We start from the raw sequence: 13,469 nt of genomic DNA on the forward strand, positions 1-13,469 counted from the left end.
CCTCACCTTCATTTCCTACTTAACATCCTTACAAGATGTCATATTCTTTTAAAAGAGTAGGAAAAAGTGGAGTTCTTAACTCAAATTCAGAGCTTAAAGCATCATTGTAAGTTGCAGTGGGATAGGAAATGGTTGATATTCTCCAGCTGCTTACAAGGACAGTATCCATTTTATGGAATATTTTACAGATATGATGACACTTTGCATAATTTTTAAAAAGAAGCCTTCTGTAAGACCCATGTCTCACTATTTGCCCATACTTCTCTTTGCTGCGTACTATCAGCTTTTAGAGACTTTATAAGCTTTTAAAAATACTATCTACTTCTTTTCTGCTATTGTTTTCATCATTTCTAGGTATATTTCATGTAGGCTAACTTTGTCTCCCAAACCAGACTATGCTTCCTCTGACCACTGTGCCTTAGACTTTTGTATTTAAAACTATCTAAACACATAATTTGGGGGCAGACAGCATGGGGTGGAAAACGCTATCCTAGAACTTAGGAACCTGACTTGCCCTAACTGTGATATTGGATAAACCACAGCTTTATCTTCTCTGGGCTTTCACATGAGAAAACTTGGAGACATATTATCTGAAGTACTTTTCAGCTATAAAAATATATTTGGACCCATGAATTATTAGAGGAACTTCAGTTGACTAGAGGAAAGAAAGAATTTTCTGAAATTGAACTGTTACCTGTAGGCAACTTTGGAATTCATGCCTAAGTTATTTTTTTTTTTTTATCTGTAAACTAAAAATGTACTTGTTGAAGGTGACTCAAAAAGTTTAAGTAAGAGGGGCGCCTGGGTGGCGCAGTCGGTTAAGCGTCCGACTTCAGCCAGGTCACGATCTCGCGGTCCGTGAGTTCGAACCCCGCATCAGGCTCTGGGCTGATGGCTCAGAGCCTGGAGCCTGTTTCCGATTCTGTGTCTCCCTCTCTCTCTGCCCCTCCCCCGTTCATGCTCTGTCTCTCTCTGTCCCAAAAATAAATTAAAAAAAAAAAAAAAAAAGTTTAAGTAAAAATATGTGTTTGAAGAGTGAATGTATTCTTCGCTTCCTTTTTGGATTCTCTTTTGGCATCTGCTTGGCATGTTCTAATCCATAGGTGTTTTTATTTCCATTTTTTTATCTTCCCTTTCTTTATTGTTTGACCATGGTTCCTACCTGCTTCCTTCAGCTTAGATTTCCCGAGTATTAGTTTGAATATTATTTATATGGATGCAGAACTTATTAAACAGTATTAAAACTCTACTAATATCAAAACTTGTTGGGAAATCATTTTGGATTAGTGAAGAATCTGAAGGTAATTGTGTTTACTTTCATAAATAGTTCAGGATTCTTTATAATTTTAGTATCAGAGTTTTGCAAATAAATCTGACTAACAAGGATTAAAGTTCTTTTAAAAAGTTTGCTTTTTAAAGGGGAAAAACCCAGAATGTTAGTTATTTAGTAAACTCTTTAGATAGCTTTAAGGTTACTTGAGGGGTGAATAGTTTAGATATAGTAGTTTAGATACTTTAGTAGTATTTTTGAGGGATGAGAGGATCACAAATTGAAATAAGCCAGAACTAAGATGAATTTTGACAGGAATGAGTGTAAAAGGCGAAAGATTTATACGATCTGAAGAGAAACCAGAGTATATGACAGGAATGAATGTAAATGTTAGTAGCGTAACTCCACTTGTATAGGTCGGGAGAGAACTAAATAAACAGTTCATGTAAAAAGGAAATTCAGGACAACAGAAAATCTTTAAGTACTGATTTGTCCAAGAGAGTTTATTTCTTTTCCATGTTCATGAAGTCTGGTCACTCAATATAGGATAGAGACAGCACTCACTGTCCTGGCTTCTCTGATACGTACGTCAAATATTCCAACCATAGTCTTTTTACTTCCTTATTTGATTCTATTTTCTTCAGAGTATTTAATTCATACCCATGTTCTTATTTATTCACTTACTAGTTTTATTGCTTGCCAAGTCACGGTGTAAAAGTTATTCATAATACTGATGAGTTCTACCCGGGGAGGTAGAGAAGGGAGTTTTGCATAGTTATTGATAAGGGATGTCACTCAGAAGGGAATCTCTCTGGAGCCATCTGTGTTTCTGTAATTTATACAGGAATCACATAGAGAAAGCAGATCAGTGCATTTTTACTTTCAAATGAAATTATTGAACTTTATTTTCCTTAATAACTTTGGTAGTGGGGGGGGATTATTCATTTAAAATCTACATAACTCCAACCAAAATTTGGTAGCAGTGCAAGTTTAGAAGTGACTAAATGTTTCTAATAGAAATATTCTATGTAAATATTAGGTTAAATCATTAAACTTTTAAAATACAAGATTTTTTTTTTTTTTAAATTTTTTTTTTTCAACGTTTATTTATTTTTGGGACAGAGAGAGACAGAGTATGAACGGGGGAGGGTCAGAGAGAGAGGGAGACACAGAATCGGAAACAGGCTCCAGGCTCTGAGCCATCAGCCCAGAGCCCGACGCTGGGCTCGAACTCACGGACCGCGAGATCGTGACCTGGCTGAAGTTGGACGCTTAACCGACTGCGCCACCCGGGCGCCCCTAAAATACAAGATTTTTAAAAAGACAAATCAATAATGAAAAATACCAATATGGTTTATATACATTTCATATGTAATTTTGGCTTTTTTTTTTTTTTCCAATTGTATTTAAATTGGTCTCTTTGCTTAATTGACTTTCAGTTTTTCTTATTGGGTTACATTTCAGTGGTTTTAAGATTAATGTTTAAAAATTTTGTGATTTCTTATAAGTGGCACCTGTTTAATCTTGTTCCTCTACTTTTAGGCAAAATGGTAGCATTTGGGGGGAATTTCAAAGGATTTAATGTTCTCAGACTCTGCTAAATGAGCATATGTTAAAAGAAAACATAATGATATCTTTGATACAAAATATAAAGTATTCTGTCTTATTTTTATGCTTATAAAATGAGATGCAAGTAAATTAAATCCTTTCACGTCCGATTATCAAATAAAAAATGTGTTTCTAAAATTTCTGTCCTCAGTTAGAAAATAGTGGGTTTGTTTTTGTTTTATTAGTGTTTTTTAACGTCACTTCCAGAAGTGAGGCAGAATGTTTTTTAGCCTGATCTTCTGCAGGGATATTTTTTTTAGGGCATTAATTAACCTGGTATGATCTGTTTGTTTTTCCTTTTCTGTAAGGCTTGGATCTCGTGTGTGTGTGTGTGTGTGTGTGTGTGTGTGTGTGTGTGTGTGTGTGTGTGTGTTTAGCTCTTTGTAACTTTTTTTGTACTCCTTTTTCTCCCCCTTGGTTAATTCCTCTTCATGCTAAGCCATTGATTATGCTCTTTTACTGTGAAATTACCTAACTACCTAACTCTTAATACGGCAGGCTCTCTCTGTGTCATCATTTTTTTCTTAAATCTTTTTCTTCAAGTCTACTAAAACTGTATCGAGGGTTGTGTGTTTAATACTAATTTATCATCTCCGTATGTACTTTGCCATTAGTAGTTGAAACAGGAACATGAATTTTAATAATCCGATACAAGTATTGTTGATCTTATTTTCCAGGCCAGAGATCCTCAGCAGGAACCTATGGAAGAGATAGAAAATTTGAAGAAACAGCATGACTTATTAAAAAGGATGTTACAGCAGCAGGAGCAGCTGCGAGCCCTGCAGGGACGACAGGCCGCTCTTCTCGCTCTGCAGCACAAAGCCGAGCAAGCCATCGCTGTGATGGACGATTCTGGTATGCTGCAGGCTAGCATGTTGATAAAAGCAAGGCTCGGTTAATAATGGTCTTGCAAGGTGGATGCTGGTTATTTAGATAACCAGATCTTGATTGTTGACTAGAAACCTACATACGAGGCTTACCCTGTCCTGTGCTTTCTCTGGTTATGCAGAAAAGGCTGCAGGGACAGCTCCTGGCCGTCATACTGTACCAGGCCCACAGCCAGCCTGCTCTCCTTTTCATCAGAGAGCACCCTCAAGAGGTAAAAGGGACAGGCTGCAGTTCTGTTTTTGTACCTCACACTAATAGGGCTCTTGATGGGTTGTTTTTTTTTCCACCTGTTGTACTTTATTCACCTGGGATTGCCATACTTTTCTTGTCTCCCTAGGAAAGGTCAAAACCCTAAAAGTGAGGCAGTGAATAAGTCTGAAGAGCTTCTTTAGCTTCTGATGTTAGCAGTAGCTCTGTTATTTCAGTTAGATACCCAGTGGTGTGCACTAGTTCCTTTTTACTGAATTTATATCCTGTATAGTCTTCCTGAGACTCAGAAATGTTTTTTTCATTTTCCCTTCTGTCACAGCCATGTATCTATCATTTAGGTGGAAATTGTGTTGAATTCTTCAGTGTGGAGTTGAATTTTATAGTTTGTTTCATCATCTTCAAACCTCTTGAGTTTCTCATTATGTTGAAAACCACTTGTTACCTGTTAAAACTCAGTAAAACTAAGGGATATTTTCTAGTCTGTCATCCCAGTCTAATAATTTATTTCCTGTGGGCTCTTCTATGTTAGGTCTTCACTGAGGTCATCCTGTTATTACTCATTTTATGCTGCTATCCATACCTAGCCCAGTGGCTGAGCCCTCTGATCACTGTTATACATAATTTAATTTTGCGTTTTCGTAAGGAACATCATGACTCGCAAGTAACTTACTCCTTTGTAATAATTACATAATTGTGTATCATATATGTAGTGTAGTATATCATAATTAATATGCATTTTGAACCCATTTTTCTCTTGTAAAGTTCAGAGTATCATTAGCTTTTACATTCATATTTTAGGAAATAGATAATTTAGAATAAAACAATATTTAAACGATGACTAATACCAGGTAAAGGCTAATGACTGATGTTCTAAATAGTTTAAATATTTTTCAAGTTTTAGATTTCAGAGACTTGCCTGTGATACTTATGTTATTTCACATAGTTACATTCACATCATCTCATTTAATTATCACGAAATTGTGTGTTAGTCACCAGAGCATTTATTTCTTAGGCTCATGTTGTAGAGAAGCGGCTCTAACAGAGTTTGTGACTTGCTTACACTTACATGGAATATTAGTAAAATCAGATCTCTTGAATTCTAGGTCAGGGGTCTTTTTCTGAATATATGAACTTATTTCTTTTTCTTTAAAGTGTACTATGAGGCAGGCACCAGGAGTAGAATGAACAGGAGTTTAAGAGTAAACTTTTTTTACATACTATTTCAAAAATAATTTTAGTAATTTTTAAACATTGCTTCTTGTATGAAAAACCAGAATGGTAATATTTAATCTTCTGGTATGTAAGCAAGTCAAAGTAATTGTTATGGGAAAGAATTGTTCTTTACTGAACTAGCGGGTATGTGTTAGTTAAGTGTGTGTTAGTTACCTATACTGTAATTTCATTGTTTTCAAAATAGAGTTTGCACTAGATACTTGGGATTCTATTTAACCCTGAAATTCTAATTTCTCATTGAGAAAGCTAGTATTTTCCTTTAGAACAGAAACAGTTTATAGCCAGTGTCTCTTTTAGAGCTAGAGAGGATGAGCATGGAGTGGTTGGTAGTAGAACAGTGACTGTTATCGAAATTATCATCTGAATACTGCCTCAGGAATATTGCCATAGGAAGGTAAGAACCATGGTCTTGCAGTTAGTTGTGTCCTAAGCAACAACTTCAGTAAATTACCTGTTCTGTCGCACGGGTCAGCGAGCTATGGCCAGCTGGATTTGACCCACTCTATAAAATAAAGTTTCATGGAATATATCTGTGTCTATTTATGTATTTATTGTCTGTGGTTGTTTTTTCCCTGCAGTGGCAGAATTGTGTAGTTGAGACAAAAACTGCATTTCCACAAAGCCTAACATATGTACCATCTGAATCTTTATGAAATGTTTGCCAGCCCTGTATTAGATCATTGATTCTGTCTGGGGAGGTAGGGATTGAGACCTGACTGTATTAGCTGTGCTTTTTCAGATTAACCACTTTCCCTGCCAGTCCCCCAACCCAATCTGATTGGCCTGTCCTCTCCCTACTCCTTTGAGTCACTATTCTTAATTGGGATGTAGCAGTGTTTCTCCTTGAATGATGGAGTAGAAAAAGATGAACCACTATACTGGAATTTTCTGGGTCTTTTTGTTTTCAGGTTAGATGGAAATTTTTATTAAAATGATTGGTTGGGAGATAGATCTGAGAGTTAACTAGTTATAAGTTAGGTTAGATTTTTTTTTTTAATTCCTGTTTTTCTCTCAGAATTTATTTTTAGCTTCTCAAATTGAAATTTTAAATTAAATTAAAATTTAATTTATTTGCTTTAGTGAATAGTTGTTAATTTTCTTTCCAGTTGTAACAGAAACAGCAGGTAGCCTATCTGGAGTTAGTATCACGTCTGAACTAAACGAGGAATTGAATGACTTGATTCAGCGTTTTCATAATCAGCTTCGTGATTCTCAGGTAACTTAATTTTTTTAGTATAGTTGAGTTTAAAATTACATTAATTAAACTAGTGGTTCCCAAATTTCACTGAGCATAAATTCACCTGTTACGATTATTAAAAAAAAACAAACAAAAAAGTAGTTTTCTAGTCATTGGGTTCCCCTCACCTCCAAAAGTGTGTATGACTCATTCATTTGAGGTGGGCTTTCCCACCATGTGATTCTACTGCTGGTAGTCTGGGGGCTATACTGTGAGAAACACTAAATTAGAGGAAAACCTGCCTTGAATGTAGTGATAAGTGAAATTTTCTCCCTCTGTGCTACTAGATAATATGTTCTTTTTTCCTCTCAAATATTCTAATGGTCATAACCTCTAAAACTTAAGTTATATCTGAATCTGTGCCTTTATGATACTTTACTAACAATTTTGAAGAAAGTTCCTAAGTTTAATTTCAGAGTTATTAAGTTATAATTTAATGACTTGTAAATAATGATATAAATACACCGTTTCAGTTTATGGGCCTTGAGTAAGAAAGGGTGAATTAATACCTCTTCACTGGAATTGAGTATGAAGACGAAGTGTCTTCTATCGGCTGACCTGATGACAATAAATGAATATGGTCTGCTACTTTCAAGAATGATTGAGCAGTCAATTTTTCTGGTGACCCTGCAGTGCCCCATCTTAGATTCTTCATGTGTTCACAAGGAGATGTATATAAGAGTGTTCATGGCAACAATTTGTTAATAGCAAAAAACTAGAAACAATCTAAATGTCCATAAACATGAGAATGGAATAATAAACTATAATATATGCATAGAGTTAAATCCTATAACCAGTTACAGTAAATGAGCCAGAGTTAATAAATGAAAAATGCGAGTTTAAGAAGGGTACCACTTGGCTGAGGTGTAAAAATGCATAAAGGATGTATATTTTCTGTAGGTGTAATAAAATGTAAACATATGTGAGGATGGTAGAAACCTAATTCGAGATTGTGTTTATATCTGGAGAGAGTAATGAGATTGGGGGTTGGTATGTCTAGAGCTTTAGCTATATCTGTAATCTTATATTTCTCTTAAAAAAATTGATGCAAATGTAGCAGAAGTTGAAATTTAAGCTTAATGGTGGTTTATTCATTTTATGATTTCCCAAGCCTTAGTGGAAAGAAGTGGTAGGAAAAACTGATAGGTTCAGAAATTAAAGTTCATGATGGTGATTCTAAAAAGGTGGCAAGAGAGAAAATGAGATTTTTGAAAGTTCATATAACGTATGACATTTCTAGCCTTAATTTAGTTATGTGTGTCCATAAAACCATACATATGTTACAGTGGCACATCGGGAAAATAGTATGGAAAGGCATATACTTACCCACCAGCACAATCTCGGCAAATGTTTATCACTTTTTAGAAAGAATGTTTATGCTTTTTTAAAATGAGAATGAAACCTTTAATTGCTTTGGTCTTCTTCTTCTTTTTTTTATTTTTAAATAAGCCTCCAACTGTTCCAGACAATAGAAGACAGGCAGAAAGTCTTTCATTAACTAGGGAGGTTTCCCAGAGCAGGAATCCATCTGTTTCAGAACACTTACCTGATGAGAAAGTACAGCTTTTTAGCAAAATGAGAGTATTACAGGAAAAGAAACAAAAAATGGACAAACTGCTTGGAGAACTTCATACACTTCGAGATCAGCATCTGAACAACTCATCATGTAAGTAAATCTGGTTCAGCAAGGATAGGTGGAAGACCCATGAGTGTATGTGCTGGCATCTGATAGTTATTTAGTAAATACCTGGTGAACGAATGTACTCATAGTTCCTCAAGAAAATGACAGTATTTGAGGGGAGATAGGACTTGCATGGGGAAAGTTTTTAAGATGCAAGGCAATCTGTGATGATAACCAGATAGATGGTCGATGTGTTCTATAATTCAGTAAAGGGAAAGAATAAAGTTGGGCTTTGAAAAATTGGTAGGATTTTGATTTGGGGGAAACAAAAAGAGAAGGTAAACTATTAGATACTTGGACATATACTGGATTTTTTAGCATATTCACATTTTCCTTTGAAGGAACACTAATCCAAATTAGTACTTTGATTTAAAAACGACGAAACAGATTTAGCAAGTATACCAAAAAAATGAAACACGAAAAACTTATGTAGTACATAGGGTTTAGTACAGAAAACGTATAACTTACATAGTTTATAACTTACAGGCTATATAACCTATAAAAACTTGGTAACTTTTTTGAAATATATAAATAGTCATCTTAGGTGGGTATAGTAGGAAGAGCATAGTTGAACTAGTTATACTATGGGAACCACTTTTCTGCTCCACAGATGTCTTACTCGGCCACTCTCAAATAGTCCTCAGTTGCTGTCTTGACACCTTCTCAAGCCTGGTCCCTTTCTCTTACCTAAAAACAGTCAGTAATAGGAGCTCTAGCAAGAGAAACTGATTATTAGTAGGATCAACACCAGCTGGTCATCATTCAGCATTCCTGCTGCTCTCTTACTAAAGACAGGGATAGAAGAAACATCTCTGGAGTCCCTGTTCCTTATTTTTTACCCATCTCCTATTTGTCTGCTGACCCCCCCGCCCCCCCACCACATGCCAGAACTTAGTATTTCTGTCTGAAACATCCTCCTTTCTTTTCCCTAACCTCTGCCGGTCTCTCCTCTTCCAGAGGATAATCTAATCCCAATGCTTATCCTTCCTATACAGATGAACACAACTAAGAAAAATTTAAACTTTGAAAGTTGTACTCAAGGCCTTGTAGTCAGTTTTATATACATAAAAAAAGTAGCACTCTGCCTACTGATGACTCTTAAAAAGTGATTTTTTTTCACACTGGGAAACTGTGAAAGCAGCAGCAAAAGATAGAACAGTTAAGGAATAGAGCGAAGAGACTGCTGGAAACCAGCTGTAGCAGTTGATAATGTGAGCAACAAATAATGATGGTCATCCCTGTGAGAAAGATAAATGACAATAGTTTTGAAGTGATGGAGATAGAAAAGTGCAAAGATTCTTAATATTCATTCATTGCCCTTAAAGGCATAAGGTATCTTTGGTCCAGGTGGACAGAAAAGTAATTAACATATAGTTCAAGGACTATAGAAGGTTAGCCATCATCTAATTAGAAAATTTTATTGCTGGTCTGTATTTCATGGTATGAAGGTACTACAGTCACTTTAACCTAGAATCAGGTTTATCAGGAGAGTATACTGGTTACTTTTTAAAGTGGAATATCCTAATTCTTGTCGATTTCCACCTTGTCTTTCCTTACTGTTTTCTTGCTGTTTTAAGTTTGTGGTGTTTGGTTAGGAACATGTTAATGAACAAGTGGCCTGGCTGCTCTGTCCTGAAGTTCCTAAAATTGAAATCTGCAGAATTTAAGATGTTAATGATTTTTTACTTTTTATTTTCATATGTAAGCCAACTGTTACTTGATGCTGTATTTGTTTATTTATGGTAGCTGATCCTTTGTTTGTTTGTTAGTTGTGCCTTCCTCAGCTTCTCCACAGAGAAGTGTGGATCAGAGAAGCACAGCTGTGGCTCCCTCTGCCCCCACCGGCTTAGCACCAGTCAGTGGAGAAGCCAGTAGCCTCACGTCATCTGTTCCTTATCCTGTTGCTTCTCTAGCTGCTCAGAATGAGAGTGAAAATGAAGGACATCTGAATCCAACCGAAAAACTCCAGTAAAACATTTTTACAAACATTGTTTACATAGATTAGAATTGAATAATGGAGATAAATTATGGGTTTTTTTCTTGGATTGTTGAAAATTCTAGAAAAACTGAATTTATTTATTATGATAAATTAGAATTGTTAAGAGGTGGTAGAAATTGTGTGTGTGATACTGCATTCTTTGAGTTTTCCAAGAGAAATGTGACATTGTAATACAGATAATTTTTGTGAGCTAATGCATTCCCATTTTCCACCTAAAGGATTAGAAATAGCTGGTATGGGGCGCCTGGGTGGCTCAGTCGGTTGGGCGGCCGACTTCGGCTCAGGTCATGATCTCACAGTCCGTGAGTTCGAGCCCCGCGTCGGGCTCTGTGCTGCCAGCTCAGAGCCTGGAGCCTGTTTCCGATTCTGTGTCTCCCTCTCTCTGCCCCTCCCCCGTTCATGCTCTGTCTCTCCCTGTCTCAAAAATAAAATGTTAAAAAAAAAAAAAAAATAGCTGGTATTACATTAAAATGTTTTAATATTCAAATGATTCTAAATTCAGAGTTCAGGCTCTAGAATCAGAAAGCCTTGAAATTGTACCTCACAAGGAAGGCTGTGTGACCATGGACAAATAACTTATACTCATTAAACCTCTGTTTCTTCATCTGCAAAATAGGGATAATAATATACCTATTCATAAAGGTATTTTACACATTAAAAAACATTGGCCTAGTTTCTGGCACTTAATGGAAACTCTACAAATTTAATAATTTGGGTAAACCTATTATACACTGTATAGATCTCTATATGTTTCAAATCAGGAGCCTTCTATAAATGTTTCGTAATGCCTACATCACTGATTTGCCTGAGAAGTAGTATTTGAATTGAATACTTACTACTTCACTATTGATTAAGAAACCAAATCTGCTTCAAGTGAACACTTGAAATTTTTTTTTTTTTTTAATTTTTTTTTTTTTTTTCAACGTTTATTTATTTTTGGGACAGAGAGAGACAGAGCATGAACGGGGGAGGGGCAGAGAGAGAGGGAGACACAGAATCGGAAACAGGCTCCAGGCTCTGAGCCATCAGCCCAGAGCCCGACGCGGGGCTCGAACTCACGGACCGTGAGATCGTGACCTGGCTGAAGTCGGACGCTTAACCGACTGCGCCACCCAGGCGCCCCGAAATTTTTTTTTTTTTAATGTTTGTTTATTTTTGAGACAGAGACAAACAGCATGAGTCGGGGAGGGGCAAAGAGAGAGGGAGACACAGAATCTGAAGCAGGCTCTAGGCACTGAGCTGTCAGCACAGAGCCTAACATGGGGCTCGAACCCACCAACTGTGAAATCATGACCTGAGCCGAAGTTGGATGCTTAACCGACTGAGCCACCCAGATGCCCCATTGAAAGTTTTTGTTTTAAAGCTTTTGTCCCTAACATGACATTAGAAAATAGAGTGGTGAGATACTGAGTAAGAAAGGTATCCTTGAAATTAAGTTCATTACTTTGTAGTCATGCCCCCTGGATGTTTGACTAGGGCTAAATTTTGTTTGTATTGGCTGCTTGTATATGAGAATACTGCATGCTTTGTTTTGCTGAAATGGGTATTTTGTTTTATATATATGTGTATATATATTTTATATTTTGTTTATCAGGAAGTTAAATGAAGTTCGAAAGAGATTGAATGAACTAAGAGAATTAGTTCATTATTATGAACAAACATCAGATATGATGACAGATGCTGTAAATGAAAACACAAAAGATGAAGAAACTGAAGAGTCGGAGTATGATTCTGAACATGAAAACTCTGAGCCTGTTACTAACCTTCGGTAACAATTTTGTTTTTCTAACATGTTCCTTCTACTTGGATATTTCTAATATGCAACAAAAAACCCTCAAAAGAGTGCTATTGGCTTTTTATTTAAGCTTTTCTCCTGTAAGTCTGCTTAAGTCTACTATTTTGGCCAGTATAATCTTACTTGCCCTGTAAAGATAAACAAATAGAGAAGCATGGAGTACAGTAGTTTAGTAAATTTGCTGTTTGTTAGATCAAATGCAGGTAAACCATAAGAAGTATCTTACTTAACATTTTCCTACCTCTTTATTTTTAGGTATAATTTTGATTTTCCGGATGTTTTCTTTTTAAATTTCCTAATAGAAGTTTATGAAATGCAAGAGCCAGTTATTCACATTATGAGTTTAAATGTAATAATAGCCAGTGATGATCTTAGTTTGGAATTATTTTATCAGCAGTTCTAAAACTTGGAAAATTTATTTATTTATTTATTTATTTATTTATTTATTTATTTATTTCTATAAATAACATCAGGCTGTTTTCTTTCTTTTAGAAATCCACAAGTAGCTGCCACTTGGAATGAAGTAAATAGTAATTCTAATGCACAGTGTGTTTCTAATAATAGAGAGGGGAGATCAGGCAATTCTAATTGTGAAATTAACAACAGATCTGCTACCAACATAAGGGCTCTAAACATGCCTCCTTTAGGTATGATTGACTACTGATGATAACTTTGACATACTGTTTTTTCTAAGTGTATTTTATTTCATTAGTACTGTTCTTAAGTTAAATTACTGATTTTAATTATACATGCTTCCAACAGATTGTCACTATAATAGAGAAGGAGAACAGGGGATTCATGTTGCACAAGGTGAAGATGATGAGGAAGAAGAGGAAGAAGCAGAAGATGAGGGAGTCAGTGGGGCTTCGTTAACTAGTCATAGGAGCAGTCTGGTTGATGAAGCTCCAGAAGATGCTGAATTTGAACAGAAGATCAATAGACTTATGGCTGCAAAACAGAAACTTAGACAGTTACAAGATCTTGTTGCTATGGTACAGGTAAATACTGCTTGACTGAAAGAACTGTGTGTCAGAACCATAATTCTTGAAATAATTCTTGAGTCAGTTACTTTCTTTTAGTGTTGGAGTTGATATCATTCAGTTGTTCAGGCACCCGCTCATGGCCTTCTATAACTTACGGCAGTTTTGTATTTTTTCTTGAACTTTAATTTTTCTATTTATTATGTGGAAAGGCCTCATGCAGCCTCTCTATTCTTGTGTCTCAACTCAGTTTCTTTGCAGTTTCTTATCCATACTAGTAATGAATTAGGTTTTTAGATAAATAAGAAGACCAGATAATACCCATTTACAAACTTAAAATTGGCTAACCATTGTTATAATTAAGAGTCACCACTAACTCTTTAAGGTTTTATTAAAACGATGTTTCCAAAGGTTAAAGTTTCAGTTGAGGTCTTCAGAGAAAGCATGAGTAAATATAAAATTATGTAGAATTAAATTTTTTTTAAGAAAATGTAGTAGTTCACTCCCCAGAAACCACCCCCCCCAGCACCTTAATAAGTACATTAATTTAAACAGTAGATGTGGACCT

General features: G+C 35.8%; 1 protein-coding gene across 16 annotated transcripts in view; it reads left to right on the forward strand.

The window, feature by feature from the left end:
* Positions 1-13,469, forward strand: part of PCM1 (pericentriolar material 1) — an 82,818-nt gene that overhangs the window by 20,529 nt on the left and 48,820 nt on the right. For 9 of the 16 annotated variants that reach the window (XM_047090556.1, XM_047090562.1, XM_047090553.1 and 6 more), the window contains 8 exons: positions 3,556-3,733; positions 3,888-3,977; positions 6,316-6,425; positions 7,896-8,112; positions 9,897-10,095; positions 11,721-11,894; positions 12,414-12,568; positions 12,684-12,919. In XM_047090556.1, the coding sequence (XP_046946512.1) occupies positions 3,556-3,733; positions 3,888-3,977; positions 6,316-6,425; positions 7,896-8,112; positions 9,897-10,095; positions 11,721-11,894; positions 12,414-12,568; positions 12,684-12,919 (1,359 nt within the window). The remainder of the gene's footprint in view (positions 1-3,555; positions 3,734-3,887; positions 3,978-6,315; positions 6,426-7,895; positions 8,113-9,896; positions 10,096-11,720; positions 11,895-12,413; positions 12,569-12,683; positions 12,920-13,469) is intronic. The other 7 variants (XM_047090559.1, XM_047090561.1, XM_047090564.1 and 4 more) reach the window with 1 other exon arrangement.

This window comes from Lynx rufus, unplaced genomic scaffold, assembly GCF_022079265.1.
Source record: "Lynx rufus isolate CCGP_SWC_20201006 ecotype Redwood Valley unplaced genomic scaffold, mLynRuf1.p SCAF_3, whole genome shotgun sequence".
Lineage (NCBI taxonomy): Eukaryota > Metazoa > Chordata > Mammalia > Carnivora > Felidae > Lynx > Lynx rufus.